The sequence below is a fragment of the Tetrahymena thermophila genome, assembly GCF_000189635.1.
Source record: "Tetrahymena thermophila SB210 genomic scaffold scf_8254420, whole genome shotgun sequence".
NCBI lineage: Eukaryota > Ciliophora > Oligohymenophorea > Hymenostomatida > Tetrahymenidae > Tetrahymena > Tetrahymena thermophila.
Window position 1 is genome coordinate 142457 of NW_002476202.1, and position 20880 is coordinate 163336.

Sequence of the window (20880 nt, forward strand, 5' to 3'; positions counted from 1 at the left end):
AATTAAAAATCAATTTTAAATTCATTTTGATAAATTATATTTGTAAATTATCTTATTTTTAGATTTTGGTGAATTATTAAGTCTTATATTTTTTAAAATTTTAATGGTTAGTAATCATTTGCTTTAAATTAAATAAAAAAAATATCAGCTAGAACTAAAAAATTAATATTGAAAAGAAAGTATTAAACTATAAAAATTTGGTTATTTTATTAAAAAGTACAGTATTGTTATAAATAAAATTTTTCAGCCAATTATAATTTTAAATAAATAACCAAATAACTCTGAAAGTGAATAATTTTTAATACGGTGAGAAAGAAATATAGTTTAATTTTCTTTACTTTTTAAATAATGAATGAAAGTAATTCAAAATTTATTAATGAAATTATCAGATTATTTTTTATTTTAAGAAAACTGTAATACAAAAAATGTGATTATATGTAATTAACTAAAAATATTATTATTTTTCGCTTACAAATTTTACATAATACTAAATTATTTTTCATGTATTTTTTATCCTTTAATTGCTGCAGACATAGAAGAAATACTCTTCAATTTTTAAAATAAATTGTATTAGTATTTATTTATCTAAAGAGTTAAAAATTGTTTTAGTATTATTCTAAAATAATAAAAAAAATAATATAATTTTTAGCTTACAAATTTTATATAAGACTACTTTATTTTTCATGTATTTTTTATCTTTTAAAAATTTGTAGACATAGAAGAAATACTCTTCAATTTTAAAAATAAATTATCTCATTATTTATTTCTCTAAAGAGTTATATTTTTTTTTAGAATTATTTTAAAATAATAAAAAAAATAATATAATATTTAACTTACAGATTTTAAATAAAACTAAATTATTCTTCATGTATTTTTTATCCTTTAATTGCTGCAGACATAGAAGAAATACTCTTCAATTTTAAAAATAAATTGTCTTATTATTTATTTCTCTAAAAAGTTATAAATTGTTTTAGTTTTATTTTAAAATAATAAAAAAATAATATGGTTATTAGTAAAAAACATACATATTTATTACAATATTTTTAAGATATTTAAAAAATTATTACCTTTTTAGCTTACAGTGTTATTATGACTTGAATTTACATATTTTAATAAATAACTCATCATTTATAAATATAAATAATTGTAATTGAATGAATTAATTTTGTTTTATAGACCTAAGTTGAATTAATTTTTAATTCTTTTAAAGAAAAGTTTTTTTTGTTTTATTAAAAGAAGTAAACGCTAACAATAGTTTAAAAGAAAAGCAAAAAGTTTATATAGATTTTTTTTTTAAATGAGTAAATACATCAACAAGCTAAAGTTTTTAGATATTTTCGGATAGAGAGTCATCCTCAATTTCCATGAAGATAACCAAATTCAAACAACATTTGGAGGGATAATTGCCTGTTGCGTTGCTGTAGTAGTCTTTGTCTTCTTTTATACTTCGGTGAGATTATTATCAAATTATATTAGTAGAAATAGTTTGACAAACATAAAGTATTAATAATTTTTTTTAAAAATTAGACTAGCGATTTTTTAGGCAAAAGTAAATACATATTTGCATTTTGATTGATGAAAGAATTTAATATTAAAACCATTCATTTTATGTATATTAGTAAATTTTACAGTTCAATCAAATAAGTTATTTTCAGACAATCCTTCGTTATTGAATTTGACTTACGATAAGTTCATGGTGGCTGTCAATATGATATAAAATGATTTTATAAATAATCCCTATGTAAATATAACACTTCAATAAAGAATATACACCACTTTTCCAAATGGCACCTAATAGAAGTAGTATGTAAAATATATCAAATAATATATATATATATATGATATTACGTTATAATTACAAAAAATATGTTTTTTAATTAAATATTAGATTGATATTTAACTAGAATAGTGTACTTTCAAGCATTGGAATTCTCTAAACTAATAAGGAGATACAATTCTTACTTAAGATTAATATAATTCCTACAATATTTCAAATTATCTTTGTCCAAAGTATATTAATTCAATTTATTTATTATTTATAACATAAATTTCGTAAATTCAAGAAATTGGTATTTATTTTATTTTCATTTTCTCCCTTCTTAAATTTATCTAACACAAAAAAAAATATTAAATTTCTCACTTGATTATTAATTTATAGATATGGGACTAACTTTACTGTTTAAGGCCAAATTGCAAACTAAGTTTACCAATTTTTTAAATTTACAGTTACTAGCTGCTAAAACTAAACAGATCCAAATACCTCTCCTAACCTATGGAAACCAGTATGTCCCTCATTAAGTGCTTAATAAAAATACTATAACTAAAACACTGTGAGAATATAATTTTTGGTTTCAAATTACATTATTAATCCAACTTAAGTTGGTAAATTCTCTACAAGATATGTGGCTAATGATGTATTTTTCTAAATTTAACCAGGATATGTATTTTAATCTAATCAACAATAAATTTTAAAACTATTTTTTCTTTTTCATATTTAGATGTATACAACTGCAGATATCTATCTGACAGAAAATACGATTTCAGAAGATATATCACTCTATCCTTGGAAGAATATCCAAAACCAAACTCTTGCAGTTCAATAGTATGGTGATTATAGGTAGCAGTACACTTTTGGAAATAACAGTGTTTATGGAGCATTTTTTTTTGACAGAAGTCGCTTTTAATAGCAGTATAAGATATCATATTAAAAGGTTGATAATTTAATAGCCGTAATTGGTGGCTTTGTTTAATCTGTTATGGTAATAGCCGGGATTTTAGGTATATAATTAAATTTAGATTGTCTGTTTATTTTAAAATACTGTAATATTTCATTAATTAATATTAGCCTGAAAATAACTTTTTCATTTAAATTTGGTAAAAAAATAGCAATGATTATTTTTTAATATTGTGAGGTACTATGCCTAATCAATGAGGATTGATAGTATATAACACAAATTTTTAACATAACTTAACATTTAATAAATAAAAATAAAAATATTTTATAAAATTAAAAACAAATAATTTTATTGAAAATAATTTAAAAAGATATTTATTTTAGATTGGTTTATTTACAAAAATGCTTATTTGAGTTCAAATAAAAATTATGTTTTAAGCAAATTTATAGGCTTTTACAGTTTATAAAAAAATTGAATAAATTTAATGGAACATAAAATAATTTTATTTTCATAAAAAAATATATTAATTAGTTGGAATATATAATCAGTCCTATTACACAATCGAATTGGCAAATGAAATATATGATTTTGATATATAAACAAATCAAGTAAGCAAAGATGGTAAATTAATATTAGGTTCTCCTTAAATAAATCGAGAATGCTAAACAAGAGATAACAAAGCTTCCACTATAAATTGCAATATTTCTCCTGGTGTTACTTAAGAAAGGAAAGATAAGATATTTTAGATTGCACATAAATTTACATAAAAGCTCACCAGCAATAAAAATATTAACTAGAGTCCACCAATTAACACTATTACAAATGAAAGTCCATGCTTTGATTTTACTTTAACTCCGTAAAATTAAATTAACATAGAGTTTGAAAAGTAGCCAGAAAAAACTTAAAAAAAGGTATAAATTTAAATAAATCATTTATCTTCTCCTATCGTCAATGAGAAAGATAGTTAAATTAGTACAGAAAGATTGAATTTTCTCTCAACCAATTAATAAAGCAGTTTAACGAATTTAAAACAAAATACTTTTAGGTAATTAAAATTATTGACAGTAAAGTCTAACACTAATACTAATGAAGCTGAAAACTTAGACTTTGACAAAAAAAATAATATAAAAACGGATGTTTATTTAAATTTTAACTAGATTAAGGCCATTAATAATAGCACCAATAACAATAATAACAAAAATAACAATAAAAATAAAAACTTGCATTTTGAGGATTATTAGGATAATCAACATCTTCATATTTAATTATAAAAATCTCCTCAAAGTATTTAAGAAAGATCACACAAGCTAAATTTAACTGAATTTTAAGTTCCTTTAAAAAAGAGACAAAGCTCAGCAAAAAAAAAATTCTAAAGTGTGAACTATGTAAAGACATAAACAAATGATATTTTAAAGTATTCGACTTCAAATCCTTTTTCCATCTCTTAGTTAGATAAGAAAATGTAATCAACATAAATTAATTTGCTTTTAGAATCTTAATTAAATGATTAGTAGAATTAACATTAAGAATAAAATACATTGAAAAACGTTCCTACCCTTAGTTCTCCATAATATAAATCGAATCCTAGACTTCTCGTTTCATCTGAAAGACCACAAAATGAAAAAGAAAGCCTAATATTTTTTGATTCCTCTATAGAACCTGAATCTGACTTAGATAATAGCTTAGAAAAAAAAGAAGAATATCTTTAAGTAAATAGAAAATCAAAAAATACAGTTTTCCGTACAATACAGCCATAGTTACATCTTGATCTAAACAATAATGAGTAAAAAAAATAAAAAAGAATTAAATCTTTTAGTGATTTTGGGGTTATTTAAGAAATTAATTGTAAAGAACCTAATTCCTTTTTGAGTTTAAGATAGTTTCAATCATTAAGTCCTTCAAAATAATAAGCGAGTTAAAAAAGTAATCCAAAATTTGTAGATGCTTATAAAGAAGAAATGAGAAAAGACTTCATGACACGATAATTGCAAAAGGTGTTATCGAAAAGGCAAAAGCTTAGCCTATCATTTAAATATTTTATTTATAAGATTTCTTGTGGAAAATTTTACTGCACAAGAGAAAACTTGTTAATTGATAAAGCTCATACCTTATTGTAAAAAGATGTTGATATAATTGTGATATTGAATAAAATAAAAGAACTTGAAAAATTAAAATGTCTCTTGCTTGATTAAAATTAATTAGCTTTGTTTAATTATTTCCCCAAGCCTCTACTTTAAATTGACAAAAACAAAAATATTATTAAAAAAGAAGAAATGATAAAAGAAGTAAAATAGTTAGAGAGGAGTATGAAAACTCTTGATGTTAAACCTTAGCATTTACCTGTGTTAAAGAAAGCTAAAGATAAATTCAAAAGCTTGTTAAGCAAAAATAAAAAACAATAAGAACTTTTTAATAATAGCGACCTTTTACATAATCTAGATCAAAATCAATACAGAAATTACCAAAGATTATACAAAGCATATGAGCAGATTGTTAATAAATAAGAAGGAACAAGGTAAAATATTATTTTACAAATAAATATCTCTATAATTTTACAAAGAAATTTTGAAGAATATTTATTTATTTTTTTTTATTTATTTATTTACTTTTTTAATTAATTAAGAATGGACAATATACTAATACAAAACTTGGGAGAAGAAACTATGAAAATTTTCTAAGACTCTATGAAGTAATTTATTATTTTATTTTATTTTACAAAATTAAATGATTGCTATTATTTTATAGAATGCAATTTGGAATGGAGAAACTTTTAACCTTAATAAATAAAAATAAAGAAAAATCTTTAAAAATTGATAAATCAAATAATTAGAGTAAATTTAATCATTGAAAAAAAATGATTAGCTAGTTTGTTTGTTTGTTTATTTATTTGTTAGTTTAAAATATTATTATATATTTTTATGTATATTTATAATTTTTTCTTTGTAATAAAATCATTGCAGAAAAATAGTAAAAATATACTTATAAGGGGAAGGTATTAGACATCTTTTGTTTTCCTCATTGAATTATTGAGATAAAATATATTAAATATAATTTAATTAATTTACTAATAGCTTTAATTAAGCAAAAATAAAAATATTTGAAAAGTTAATTAATTATTTCATTTATCCTAAATATTAAACAAAGGAATTTGCATAATCAAAAACTCTAATTAAGCAAACATATTTGTGTATATTATGCATGTTAATTATTTTATTTATACTTTTAAAACTAAATTATGTTTTTCATACGAATTAATTCATCTATTCTAATTAAATCTTATATTTTAAATTAAAATATGTATTTATTAATCAAAAATACTTATATATTCATACTCAATAGGTAATAAACTTGAAAAAAACTCTTATTTATATTTATTTTTATGTATTCTAATAATTCTTTAAATTATTTTATAAGGATATTCATTCATATATGTCTCATTCTTTAAAGGTGCCACAAATTTTTTAAATTATTTCTGTGAAGGTTATACCTGCCTAGTTATAATAAAGAGTTGTTTTTCTTCAGCACTTATTATTAGGCATCTGTCATTTAGTAAGCATTATTTTAGCTAACTAGAGTCTTATTAATTTTTATGTTGTTATCTTCTATCTCTTTGATCACTTAAAACTATTTTGATGAATTGCCTATCTAGTTAATTGATTCTCTAGACCACGATCATCATATCTCTATTTTTCTGACAATTTCTTTCCTTCTAATTTCTTTTTCTTGAACATAAAGTATCTTAATAACTGTAATCTCCTCTTTGTAATAACTTAATAATGGCAATATAAAATACTTTATTTTAACTAAATTATAAATTTAGGGCTTTAGAAGTGAGAATATTTTTTCAAAATAAGAACTACATAATTTAATTAGATAAACAATAAAATGTAAAAATAAATAATAAAAAGAAGTAACTCAATCAAATTATATTATTATGATGAAAAATTAGAAATTTTGTATGTTTGTTAAATTATTTATTTTTAACTCCTATATTCGAATACTAATTAATTCATCTATTCTAATAAAATCTTATATTTTAAATTAAAATATGTATTTAATAAATCAAAAATACTCATATATTCATACTCAATAAGTAATATACTTGAAAAAAACTCTTATATATATTTATTTATTTTTATGTATTCTAATAATTCTTTAAATTATTTTATAACGATATTCATTCATATTTATTTTATTTCTTTTGGTAATGAAGGTTGATTGCCTAATTTATTTTAACTAAATTATTAGTTTAGTGCTTTTAGAAGGGAGAATATTTTTTCAAATAAGACCAACATAATTTAATTAGATAAATAAAAAGTATATAAAATAATATATAAAAAGAAGTAACATAATCAAATTTTATTATTAAGATAAAAAATTAGAATTTTAAATGGATAAATTAATATTATTTTTTGTATAAATTCATTTCAGTTTTAATGTGACTGACTAAATTATTATTATTAATTTCTATTTTAAAAACTATTTATTTATTATATAAAGTAGTAATAGCGTATTTAAAACTAAACTATGCATTAAAGATTTTCGGAGTTGATTGCATTAATTTAATTTATATGGAATATATTTACTGCTTTTTATCTAATGTGCTTACAATATATATTTTTAAACATAGACGATCAGTTTTATAAATTTAATTAAATTTTGAATTTATTTGAAAATGTTTGTAAAAAAAAATTTAACAAAGAAAATCTTGTAATTATAAGTATAAATTAGAATGAATTCCTAACGTAATTAATAAGAATTTTTTAAGATTTGAAATTATTTATTAAAAAGCCACATTTTAATTAGAAAAATAATTGAAAGCTAATAAATTCTATTTAATTAATTAATTATTCAAAATTTAACATTTAAATTATCTATTTTATTTAATAATACACTAAGCATGAAATGTCTTTAATTTTAAGCTTTAGCATATTATAATAAGTTAAATTAAAATACTAAAAATACAATCAAACTAACTAACTAAAAAATGATTAAATAGTTTTTAGCTTTAACAATCAAAAACTTTTACCTTTGGAAAAGAGATTTAAAAGGAACTCTTTGTGAAGTTTTAATACCAGTGATATTTATTTTTATCTTATACATTCTCAAAGCTGTTTCAAGTACCTACTAAGTACCATAAACAAGCTATTTAAATGAAGCAATAACATTAACGCCTTAATGGGATCCTTCTTTAATTTCTAATGGCATCTACAGCACAATCAAGAACTGCTCTGATCCAGATAATGGAGGAAAAATAGGTATAACACCAAAAATCCCTTTAACTCTGCAACTTTAGTAAATTTTGGAAAGTAAAATATTTCAAGTTTATTCAAATTAATTAAAATTCTTGTTAAATAAATAGATTATCCAGGTATTTAGGTACAGTTTTTTGACAGTGTTGATTTATTTAATGATCATATAACTTCCAGCGGATATCCTATCGATAATCCACCTCAAATATGTTTGGGAATTCTCTTTGATAAATGGCAAAATGGTGCTTATAGTTACACAATAGCCTATAATATGTCAACAACTAATGATCTTCCAATGGATTATATAACTGATTTTATTGACTTTGAATAAAATAGCCAATTTGATGAATATATTAACACAGGGTTTACAAGAATAGTTAATTGGATTGATAACATTATCTTATAGTAAGAAAGTGGAAATAATAATCTGTAAATTATTCCATAAATAACAATCATGCAAACAGAGAGTCATTAAAAATCAGATATGTACTCTTACTTAGGAAATTTTATGAATATTTTCATAATCATTCCTATGATTGTGCCTTACTTAAGATTATCATCTCGAGTGCTTCATGAAAAAGAATACCGCATAAGAGAAGGTATGATGATGATGGGGTTAGGAAGATTTGCATTCTACTCTAGTTGGTTCATTAGTTATTTGATCATTTTTACTTTGATTTCATTCATAGTTACAGTTGCATTCAAAATTTATCTTTTCACAGTAGCTAATTTTAATGTGATTTTTACCATTCACTGGTGCTTTTCTCTCTGCCTTCTCACTCAGAGTATGTTTATCACTGTATTCTTCCACAAGCAGAGAACTGGAATAATAGGAGCTACTTGTCTATTTCTTTTTTTATTTTTGGCTACTTTTTCAAATAATAACGATTAGGTATATTTTTTATTTATATATATTTCTTTATCAGAGATTGATTTTTATAAATCAAAAACTTTCCACAGAAGATAAATACAAAATAAATAATTCCCAATTTATAAATATTAAAATTAATTTTTTTTAATATATATTCTTGATTAAAAATCAAAACAACTAAGTTTTCTTAGTTTAATATAATTTAAAAAAAAAAAATAATATTTTTTCAAATAAAAATATTCATTTTATAAAAATATAGTATACTTCTAGAGGAGATTATATAGGCTAAGCTGCAATAGTAACTAATGCTATTACATAAGCAATGCAAATACTAGTTATTCACTAATCAAGAGATGAAACTGTTACATTTGATATGCTTGATTAATATTGCAATAGATAAAAGATGATTTACTCAATATATGCAAGCCTCCTATATGCAGGTGTTTACTTTATCTTCTTTCTCTACTTTGACTAAGTTGTTTCTAATGAATTTGGATAAAGAAAGCACTGGCTTTTCTGTATAGGATGCCGTTTAAGATAAAGAAAAGCTAAAGACAGTTAATTACTACATAACTAAGATTCAGATGAGAATAAATTTGTTGAGGAAATTGATATTTCTCTTAAAAAATAAGAAAATGAAAATAAAGTAATTGACTTATTTATTTATTTAGATAGTAGAAAATTATTTTTTACTTTTAATTTTATAAAAAAGACAATCAAAATTGAAGGCTTAAAAAAAGAATTCAAAACCGAAGGTGTAATAAAAACAGCTGTTGATAGGATTAATCTTTAAATCTATACAAGCCAAGTTTTTTCTTTCTTAGGTCATAACGGTGCTGGAAAATCAACAACTATTTCTATGCTAACTGGAATGATACCTCCCACAGAAGGAACTGCATTTATTAAAGGTCTTGATATCAGGAAGAAATAAAGTGAAATAAGAGAAATTTTGGGTAAAAATTTCTTTAAAATAAATTTTAAAATAAAAATATTTTTATAAAGGTGTATGTCCTTAGCACGATATTTTGTTTGATTCTTTGACAGTAAAGGAGCATCTCTTTCTATTTGCAGTGATAAAAGGTATGCCATTTTCTGAAATTTTGAAAGAAGTATCTAAGATGATTAAAGATGTAGACTTAGTTGAAAAAACTGATTCTTTAAGTGCTACTTTATCAGGAGGTTAAAAAAGGAAACTTTCGGTTGCTATTGCTTTTATTGGTATTTAACAATTAATTTCAAAAAATGCTTTATGCTTATCAAATTTTTTAATATAGGAGAGAGCGAAGTAGTTTTATTAGATGAACCAACTAGTGGCATGGATGTTTAAGCCCGTAGACATATTTGGGACATGATAAAAAATTACAAACAATAAAAAATTATAATTCTCACTACTCATTTTATGGATGAGGCAGATTATTTAGGAGACAGAATTGGTATTATATCTGATGGATAAATTAAATGTGTTGGGTCTAGTGTATTCTTGAAAGAAAAGTTTGGAAACGGCTACAATTTTACATTTGTCAAAGAGCTAAATAATTCACCATCTGACCCAATTATTAATTTTATCAAACAATTCTTCCCAGAGAGCAATTTGATTAGTGACTATTCTGCTGAGATAGCCTTTTAAGTGCCTTATAAATATATACCTTCATTTGAATAAATGTTCAATGAACTAGAAAAATAAAAAAAGAACTTGTAAATTAGATCTTATGGTGTATCAATCACAACATTAGAGGAGGTCTTTTTGAAAGTTGCAAGTATGAATGAAAATCATATTGTGCAACAAAATAAAGAACCAAAGATCTTTTAAGATTAAGATTAGCTTGAATAATAAAATTATAACGATATTAGTAAAGAAAAGATATAAAATCAATTTTAAATTTTTTTAGTTCATCTCTAGGCATTGATAAAGAAGAGACTTCATTATTTCAAAAGAGATAAAAGAGGTCTTTGTTGTGAGATTATACTACCAATAATACTTGTTGCTCTTGGATTGTATTCAGCTTATTCATCTGCATTTAATGAATGGTCTTCACTTTAGCTTGATCCTGCACTATTTTTTGAAGAAAATCCTGATATTTATTATGGAAGTGCTTAACCTGTTTCGAATTATCAAAGTATCATAAACAATTTATAACCCTATTCAAGTTGTTCTTACATTCTTATAGATAATGTGAGTAATATTCAAGAATTCGATAACTAATTACTAGCAAGAAAGACCACTGATGCCAAATTTGGATACTATTTATAAAACACAAGCGGAAATCAAATTAAATATACTGCTTTTATAAACTCTATTAGCTTGCCTGGAATTCCAATATCAATTAATCTTTTAAACAATGCCATAATAAATTAAATAACTGGAAAGTAAATTACAATCAAAGTGACTAACCAACCTCTTAAATTAACATCCAAAATAAAACAGTAATCAAAATTATTTTATTATTATTTTATCACTTTAAATAAAACAAAAAAAATAAAAAAATAAATTAATGAATTTAATTAAATTATAAATTATTTAAAAAAATAAGATATATTGGACTCATTTAAGGTTTTACGATTGCTTTATTCTTTTCAATAGGGATATCATTTATACCAGCAAGTATAATTTCGTTTATTGTTAGAGAAAGAACTGAACATATTAAGCATTAACAAGTTGTAAGTGGTGTATCATTGAAGGCTTATTGGATTTCTAACTTTATTATTGATTACATAAAATTTTTGATTCCTACTATTTCTAGCTTATTTTTAGCTTATGCTTTTGATATTTAATCAGTAATTGGAGATGGAAATTTCATTTACTATATACTACTTTTCATCTTTTATGGGTTAACTTTATTGCCATTTGTTTACTTATTTTCTTTTGTTCACTCAAATTATGGAAATGCACAGATCATTTAGTATTTTATTCATTTCATCTTCGGAGGAATAGGCGCTGCTATATTTGCTATCCTTCGTTTCTTTGATTCAACTCGATAAGTTTATTTAAAACTTTCTTGGGTTATGAGATTGCATCCTACATTTGCGCTTTATGATGGATTTGCAAATTTAGCTGGTATAAAATATATCTAACTAAAAGAAAGCTTAAATTAACTACCTGATTAAACTAATTTAGACGTTATGGGAGGAGATTTAATGTATCTAATTCTCTTTTTCTTTTTCTATTCTGTCATACTGATTTTCTTGGAGGTTTATAGAAATAAAAAGTCTTTTTTTACAAATAACTTAGAAGATAAATATCCTTACGTTAAGCCTTCAAATATTGATTCAGATGTTCTAAACGAAATGAATGCAATTTAAAGTGAAAACCCTAATTAATATACAGTTCTAGTTAGAAATTTGCGTAAAGTATTTCCTACAATAGGAGGATCTTCTACTGAGAAGCCTAAAATTGCAGTAGATAATTTAAATTTCGGAATAAAAACTGGTGATGTGTTTTGTTTTCTAGGTGTCAATGGTGCAGGTAAAACTACTACTATGCGCATGTTGACTGGAGAAGAAGCAATAGGAAGTGGAGAAGCTTATATTTAAGGATGTAAAATTCCTGAATAAATATCATAAGCTTAGTAATATATTGGGTATTGTCCATAATTTGATGCTTTGTTAGATAACCTAACAGCTAGAGAACATTTAGAATTATTTGCTGCTATAAAATGTATCCCATCAAGCCTAAGAGAATAAGCCATTAATGAAAAATTAGATGAGTTGAATCTGAGAAAATTTGAAAATGTAGTTGCACGAACTTATTCTGGAGGAAATAAAAGAAAACTAAGTGTAGCTATTGCTATGCTTGGAAATCCTCCAATTGCATTCTTAGATGAGCCTTCAACTGGTATGGATCCTGGTAATCGCCGCTTTATGTGGAATGTAATAAGCGATATGGCAAGCAAGAAAAAGAAAACATCTATAATTTTGACAACCCACTCAATGGAAGAAGCAGAGGCATTAGGAACTAAAGTGGGAATAGTTATCGGAGGAAATTTTAAATGCATGGGAAGCATTTAACACTTAAAGAATAAATTTGGAAAGGGGTATGAGATATCAATTAAAACTGTTTCTGCAAGCCTTAACTAGCTAAATGAATTGGTAGGGGATGCAAATTAAAATATGTTAGTGTATAAACATAATTTGGAAGAGGTCCTCAACTTTATAGGACAAAGCCATTTCAAAGAATAAATAAATGAAGGAAAGTTCGCTTCATCTATCTACTACTTACTAAACTCAAAGAATTAAAATGGAGTTGAACTCTCTTTAATAGCAGAGTCAATATTTAACTATAACTTGCAATAAAAAATTTAATAATTTTTTAAATAAAAATTTGAAAATTTTGAGGTGCTTGAAGGACTTAATTGCTATCTTAAATTAAGAGTACAATCGAATCAAACTTTAGGATTTTTATTTGGAGTAATGAACAAATACTAAAACGAGCTTAAAATAGCTTCTTACACTATATGCCAAACTTCTTTAGAACAAATATTTAATGATATAGCAAACGATAGTCTTTCTAAAACCACTGACAACTAATGTATAGTGTAAATGCCTAACATCTAAGAAAAACCTGTTATTTAAAATAAATATTAAGGCATAATAAACTAAGATTAGAGTGAAGCTAGTAACAACAATAGCTGTTAGCCTTTATAAATACAAAGCGTTTAAATAAAACAAATAAAAAATTAAAAATGATAAATGATAAAAATTAATTAGTACAGTTTTACTTATAATTAATTTAGTTTAAATATTTTTGTTTACTCTGATATTAAGATCAAGTAATAAGTTACTTAAATTAATTTAAGATTAAAGTTATATTTAACATTATATTTTTAATAATTATTTTAAAATTTATTTAAATATACACTCAATATATTTTTTGCACTTTATAATAAAAACCTTATTTAATTATTATAAAATTAATTAAAATTTTTAAGTATTTATTTAGTCTAAAGTTATAATTGATTTAAGTTTAAAAAAGAATAAAAGAATGTAATATTTTTTGTAAATTTCTAATTTCTAAACTATTTTAAATAATTTATTAATTCAATATTACCTTGAAAAATGACAGTGAAGTTGAATATTAAAATAATATCAATAAATATGTAGATTTTTATTTTAAAGTTATTTTCATTCAATAATACTATTTAGATATAACAAGTCTTTCCTTAAAAAGCAAACCTAATTTTCAAAATTTTTTTATTAAAAATGCAATTTGATAAATTATTTCCAATAATTTAAACTTCAATTTAAATCTTTAAGGACTTTTTTCTTGAATTAGATAGTAACAAAAATATTAAAATTTAATTAAATCTGTTAATTTCTATTAAAAGTTTTTAAAAAATTCTTAAAACTACAAAATTTGTTCTAATTTTAGATTACACAAATAAATTAAAAATACATAATATGAAATAATAATTCTTTAAAAACTTTTATATGAACCAATCAATATAAGTTGGTTTTATTTTAAGATTTTATAAATATAAATAAATTAGTATTACTATTAAATATTATTGGTACCTGATATGCCAAAAAAAAATTTAGATTTTAATTTTGTAATCATTTTTTTAAAGTTGTTATTGATTGAAAATATGATTTAAATTTTAAAAATGTGATTACTTTTCTTACAATCTATAACTATTTGCTCTAATTTTTTGAAATAATTCAATTTGATTAATTCTTTCGGAAGTAATTAAATATTTAATTTGAATATAATACCTTTAAGATTATTTTACTTAGATTAGATAGTAACAAATAAATTTTCAAGTTTAAATATATTCATTTCTAACAAAAAGTTTGAAAAAAATAAATTATTTATTTATTTATACTATTCAATAATTAATCCTATTTTGGATTACTTAAAAATCAATTTAAAGCATATTTTATGAAATTATAATTTTTATAAATTTTGAAAGAAGCCAAAAATATTCTTTAAATTATTCTAAGAAAGGACTTAGATATTACAAAGAAATATTAAAAGCGCTTAAGATATTTTAGATATAATAGTTTTTCATATTTATTCATTCTTATTTTTTGATTTTGAATAGCTTAAAGGAAATTATTGTGATTTATTTAGTATTATTGGTTCAAAATAATTAATAAGGTTTTTTATGCTTTAGATTGTAATTTGAAAGAAATGCCTATTTAATACTATTCAAAATTAATTTAATGAATCAGTTTTCTTTCAAATTATATAAATTTGAATTAAGTTTTTGCAATAATTAAGACAAAATTTAATATATTTTGATGTAATAATTAAAAAATTTTCTGATAATTTCTGTTTAATAATTTTCATATAAGACAAACAAATTTAATAAATTTTTTTATCATTTTTGATAATTTGTAAATTTAATTTTTTAATTTTTATCTATTTTAAAATTATTTGTAGTTAATTTCAAATTCTCTTTAAATGCCATCATATTTCTTCACATATTCCATAAATAATAAATACTAAAAATTTAATAAAACTAACTGAATACAAAATAAAAAACTAACATGCTAAGTCATTTACTTGCTCTATTAGTTAAAAACTTTTATCTTTGGAAAAGAGATATAAAAGGTACATTATGCGAAATCTTTGTTCCTTTGATATTTGCTTTATTCTTATACATCTTTATGGCTTAATCAGATACTTATGAAGTAAAATAAACAAGCTATCTAAATTAAGCAGTAACTCTCACTCCTGCATGGGATCCTTCTCTAATAAGCAACGGTATCTATAGCACAATCAAAAATTGCTCAGACCCTTATAGAGGAGGCAAAATAGGTATTGCTCCTAATATTCTCATTACCTAGAGAATCTCTTCAATCTTGTTAAGTAATTAACCTTAAATTAAAAAAAAATTTAATCCATATTTTAAAATAAAATAGATTATCCTGGAATACAGGTGCAATTTTTTGATAGTACTTAAGAGTTTGATGATCACATAACATCTTAAGGCTATCCTGTACCTAATTCTCCTTAAATTTGCTTTGGTATACTCTTTGACAGTTGGTAAAATGGAATATATAAGTATACTTTAGCTTTTAACTAAACAGATACTCAAGATATTCCAGAAAAATACAGAACCGATTATGTTGATTTTGAATAGAATGATAAATTTCTGCAATATATTAATTCTGGATTTACGAGAATCGTAAATTGGATAGATAATATCATTTTACAATTAGAGAGTGGGAATCCTAGTTTACAAATAGTACCTAATGTTGCTATAATGTAGACAGAAACATTTTAAAAGTCAAATTTATACTCTATTGCAGGAAATTTTATGAATGTCTTTATAGTGATTCCTATGATTGTCCCTTTCTTGAGATTGTCTTCTCGTATCTTAAATGAAAAGGAAAAGAGAATCAGAGAGGGTATGATGATGGTTGGTCTTGGAAAGACTGCTTTCTATTCAAGCTGGATATTAACATATCTTTTACTATATATAATAATTTCTATATTGGTAAGCATTATACTAAAAGCTTATTTTTTGACTGTCGTCGACTATGGTGTAATTCTCATCTTACATTTTTCTTATGCTGTTTGCAATATGGCTTAGAGTTTATTCATAACTGTCTTTTTCGATAAATAAAGAACTGGCATTATTGCAGCTACTTTTCTTTTTCTTATTTAGTTTTTGCTATCATCTAATCAAGGAGATGAACTAGTAATATAATTTTTATTTCTATCTATATTTAATTAATTTTAATTATAATTAAAAAGACCACAAATAATGCAAGCTATTAAGGGTAGGCTGCTATAGCTGCTAATGCAATTAACTAAGCTATGAGAATACTAGCTGTTTACCAATCTAGAGATGAAAATGTATCTATCGATATGATGCATTAGCTATGTAACAGATCTAAACTAATTTATTCAATTAATTCAAGTTGGATTAATTTTGCCTTGTTCTTTGTTCTTTTCCTCTATTTTGATTAAGTTATTCCTAACGAATTTGGGTAAAGAAAGCATTTATTTTTCTTTATTGGATGCCATTTAGAAAAAAAATCATAAAAAACCTAATAAAAATTATTGGAAGAAGAATAGTTCATAGAAAACATAGATATATCTTTGAAATAATAGGAAGTTTAAAATAAGGTAAAATAAATAAGTTTGGTTTAAAAAGTTGTTATTTAATTTAATTTTTTGAATAGACTATCAGAATAGAAGGTCTCTCAAAGCAATTTAAAACTGATGGAGTTATAAAAAAAGCCGTTAACTAGATAAACCTATAAATGTACTCTGGACAAGTGTTCTCTTTTCTTGGACACAATGGTGCTGGTAAATCAACAACGATCTCTATGTTAACAGGTATGATACCTCCTACATCTGGCACAGCATATATTAAAGGTTTTGATGTTACAAAAGATTTAGAAAAAATTAGAACTATTTTAGGTAAGATTGATCTTTTAAAAAATTAGATAATTTACAATTTTATTTATATAAATTAATGAATAGGTGTTTGTCCATAACATGATATTTTATTCGATTAATTAACTGTAAAAGAGCATCTTTACTTCTTTGCCACATTAAAAGGAATGCCTTTTAGAGAAATTGCATAAGCTGTTGATAAAATCATTAAAGATGTAGACTTAGTAGAAAAAACTAACTCTTTAAGTTGCAGCCTCTCAGGAGGATAAAAAAGAAAACTCTCTGTAGCTATTGCTTTTATAGGTATTTATTAACTTAAAAAATAGAATATTTTTATAAAATTATTAATAATTAAAAAAATTTTTTTTTACAGGTGATAGCGAAGTAGTTTTACTTGATGAACCTACCAGTGGCATGGATGTATAAGCTAGAAGACATATTTGGGAGATGGTCAAGAATTATAAGTAACAAAAAATTATCATATTAACTACTCATTTCATGGATGAGGCTGATTATCTTGGAGACAGAATAGGAATTATTTCTGATGGTTAAATTAAATGTGTTGGATCAAGTGTTTTCTTAAAGGAGAAATTTGGAAATGGATACAACTTAACATTTGTCAAAGAATAAAATACAACACCTTCTGAGCCTATAATTTAATTCGTATAAAAACATTTTCCAGACAGCAGTTTAATCAGTGATTATTCTGCAGAAATAGCTTTTTAAGTTCCCTATAAATATATTCCACAATTTGAATAGATGTTTAATAACCTAGAATTGTAAAAAGAATAGTTAAAAATAAGATCTTATGGAGTTTCTATAACTACACTAGAAGAAGTGTTTCTAAAAGTTGCAAGTATGAATGAAAATCATGTAGTACAAGCTAAAAAAGTCGCTATCAACTAATATATTGATATAGAAAACTAATCATTAAACAATTAGGATGAAAGAATTACAGATCCAGCTAAACTTTTTTTTATTCATTTTAAGGCACTTATAATAAAAAGATTAAACTACTTTAAAAGAGATAAGAAGGGACTATGCTGTGAAATGATTCTTCCAATTATTCTTATTGCATTTGGTCTCTTAATTCAAAAGGTATTAAACTTTTATGATTCTTCTGGGTATGACTTAACTCCCACAATATTTTTTGATGAAAACCCAAAGATTTATTATGGAGGTTCTTCGTCATACAATGCTATTGTTAACAACTTGTAATAATTTTCAGATACTACCTATACATAATTTAATGATATTGTGAGTTTATAATAATTTAACGATGAGTTATTTTCAGTTAAATCTACCGAAACTAAGTTTGGCTACTATTTTGATAGTAATTTAGGTGGTATTTATACATACACTGCTTTGATAAATACTGTAAGCTTAGATGGTATTCCTATGTCAATCCATCTCTTAAATAATGCAATAATCAAAAGTTTGACAGGAAAAGAAATTAAGATATCTGTAACTAATAAAGCTCTTCCAAAGACTTATAACACACAACAGTAATCATTAAAATTTTTTAATTATTAATCATATTTAAAATTATAAAATAGGTAACAAGGGTTGATATAAGGAATTAGTTCTGTTGTGTTTTTCTCAATGGGTATATCATTTATACCAGCTAGTATAATTTCTTTTATTGTTAAAGAAAGGGCTGAACATATAAAACATTAACAGATAGTCAGTGGCGTATCTCTAAAGTCTTATTGGATTTCTAACTTTGTTATAGATTATATAAAATTTTTAATTCCTACTATTTTGAGCTCTTTACTTGCTTTTGTGTTCCAAGTAGATACTATGACATAAGATGGAAATTTTGGATACTTTATTTTACTCTTTGTTTTCTATGGATTAGCTTTAATGCCATTCGTATATTTGTTTTCATTTGTTCACTCAGACTATGGCAATGCACAAATCATATAATTCTTTCTTCATTTTATGGTAGGAGGAATAGGATCTGTTATATTCATAATTTTAAGTTTTAGCGACTCAACTCATGATATTGGTGTAAATTTAGCTTGGGTTTTGAGAATATTCCCAAGCTTTGCTATTTATGATGGATTCAGTAGGTTATCAAGTAGAAAAAATATATAAATATAAGAAAATCTAAGCTAATTGCCATCATAAATGAATTTAAATGTGATTGGTGGTAATTTCATGTTCCTGATTATTTCTCTCTTTTTATTTACAGCAGGTCTAATTTATTTAGAGAGTATTAGAAATAAGAAGTCAGTTTTTTCTAATAATTTAGAAAGTAAATATCCATATAAAAAACCTTCTTACATCGATTCAGATGTTGAAGAAGAAATGAGTTATGTTCAAAATAGTAATCCAAAAGATTTTACAGTTCTTGTTAGAAATCTTCGTAAAGTGTTCCCTCCAACTGGCGGTTCTTAAGAGGAAAAACCTAAAATAGCTGTAGATAATTTAAATTTTGGTGTTTAAACTGGTGATGTATTTTGCTTTCTTGGTGTAAACGGTGCTGGAAAAACTACGACTATGCGTATGCTTACAGGTGAAGAAACTATTGGATCTGGAGAAGCTTACATTCAAGGGTGTAAAATTCCAGAGTAAATTTCAGAAGCTTAGCAGTATATTGGGTATTGCCCTCAGTTTGATGCATTGTTGGATAATCTAACAGCACGAGAACACTTGGAGCTCTTTGCTGCTATTAAAGGGATTCCTGCTAATTTAAGAGAATAAGCAGTGAATGAAAAACTGGATGAGTTAAATCTAAGAAAGTTCGAAAATGTTGTTTCAAGGACTTATTCTGGAGGTAACAAGAGAAAATTAAGTGTAGCTATTGCTATGCTTGGAAATCCTCCTATTGCATTTTTAGATGAACCTTCAACAGGTATGGATCCTGGAAATCGTCGTTTTATGTGGAATGTCATCAGCGACATAGCAACTAATAAGAAAAAGACCTCAATAATTTTGACAACTCACTCCATGGAAGAAGCTGAGGCATTAGGAACAAAAGTAGGAATAGTAGTTGGAGGTAACTTTTAATGTATGGGAAGTATTTAACACCTAAAAAATAAATTTGGAAAGGGGTATGAAGTATCTATTAAAACTGTAATCCCTAATCATTAATAACTTTAATAAATTGTTGGAGGTATGAATGCTACCACTCTTGTAACTTAAGAAAATCTGTAAGAAGTACTAAAATTTATTGGTTAAAGTTAATTTATTGAATAAATAAACGAAGAAGGATTTGCATCATCAATTTACTTCTAGTTAAAGTCGAAAAAGTAAAATGGGATAGAGCTTTAGTTGTTGGCTGAATCAATTTATAATTTCATGGTATAGCAAAGAATAGAATAATTTTTTGAAGAAAATTTTGATGGGTATGAGATTCTTGAGGGTTTAAATAACTATCTAAAAGTGAGAGTGCAATCTAAATAACATTTAGGTTATCTATTTGGAATTATGAATCGCTTTTATGTGGGCCTTAATATTGCTTCTTATACTGTCTGCTAAACTTCCCTAGAGCAAGTATTCTATGACTTAACAAAATAATCAGGACTTCTAAAGAAGTCTAGCATTTTATAAGAAAAAAAGTTAAGTTTAAATGAAAAATCAGTTGACTAAAACTAAAATCAAACTGCTAAAATAATGAATTCTCTAACCTAGAATATTTAATAAACATTGGTAAATGAGCAAATATAACCTATTTAATCTATTGAATTGAATTAAATTAAAATTAATCAATAAAGACTAAATAAAAATATTTGA

At 23.8% G+C, this 20880-nt stretch overlaps 3 protein-coding genes across 3 annotated transcripts; all 3 read left to right on the forward strand. All coding sequences in view use genetic code 6, as the record gives it.

Annotated features, from left to right (window-relative positions):
* Positions 1–1297: 1297 nt before the first annotated feature.
* On the forward strand, positions 1298–5523 carry TTHERM_00694320 (transmembrane protein, putative; the record flags this gene model as incomplete). Its single annotated transcript, XM_001023598.2, has 9 exons — positions 1298–1450; positions 1528–1549; positions 1620–1807; positions 1889–2010; positions 2159–2441; positions 2499–2778; positions 3207–5190; positions 5299–5364; positions 5421–5523. 9 exons carry the CDS (start codon positions 1298–1300, stop codon positions 5521–5523), a joined length of 3201 nt encoding a protein of 1066 aa, XP_001023598.2.
* A 2139-nt stretch (positions 5524–7662) lies between these two features.
* Positions 7663–13481, forward strand: TTHERM_00694310 (ABC transporter family protein; the record flags this gene model as incomplete). Its single annotated transcript, XM_001023597.2, has 7 exons — positions 7663–7984; positions 8038–8819; positions 9058–9444; positions 9511–9751; positions 9801–10016; positions 10073–11222; positions 11330–13481. The coding sequence occupies 7 exons, from the start codon at positions 7663–7665 to the stop codon at positions 13479–13481; spliced, it is 5250 nt and encodes a 1749-aa protein (XP_001023597.2).
* A 1800-nt stretch (positions 13482–15281) lies between these two features.
* TTHERM_000693287 (ABC transporter family protein) lies at positions 15282–20880 on the forward strand (the record flags this gene model as incomplete). Its single annotated transcript, XM_012799840.1, has 7 exons — positions 15282–15603; positions 15657–16438; positions 16495–16869; positions 16926–17166; positions 17230–17445; positions 17516–18647; positions 18699–20880. The coding sequence occupies 7 exons, from the start codon at positions 15282–15284 to the stop codon at positions 20878–20880; spliced, it is 5250 nt and encodes a 1749-aa protein (XP_012655294.1).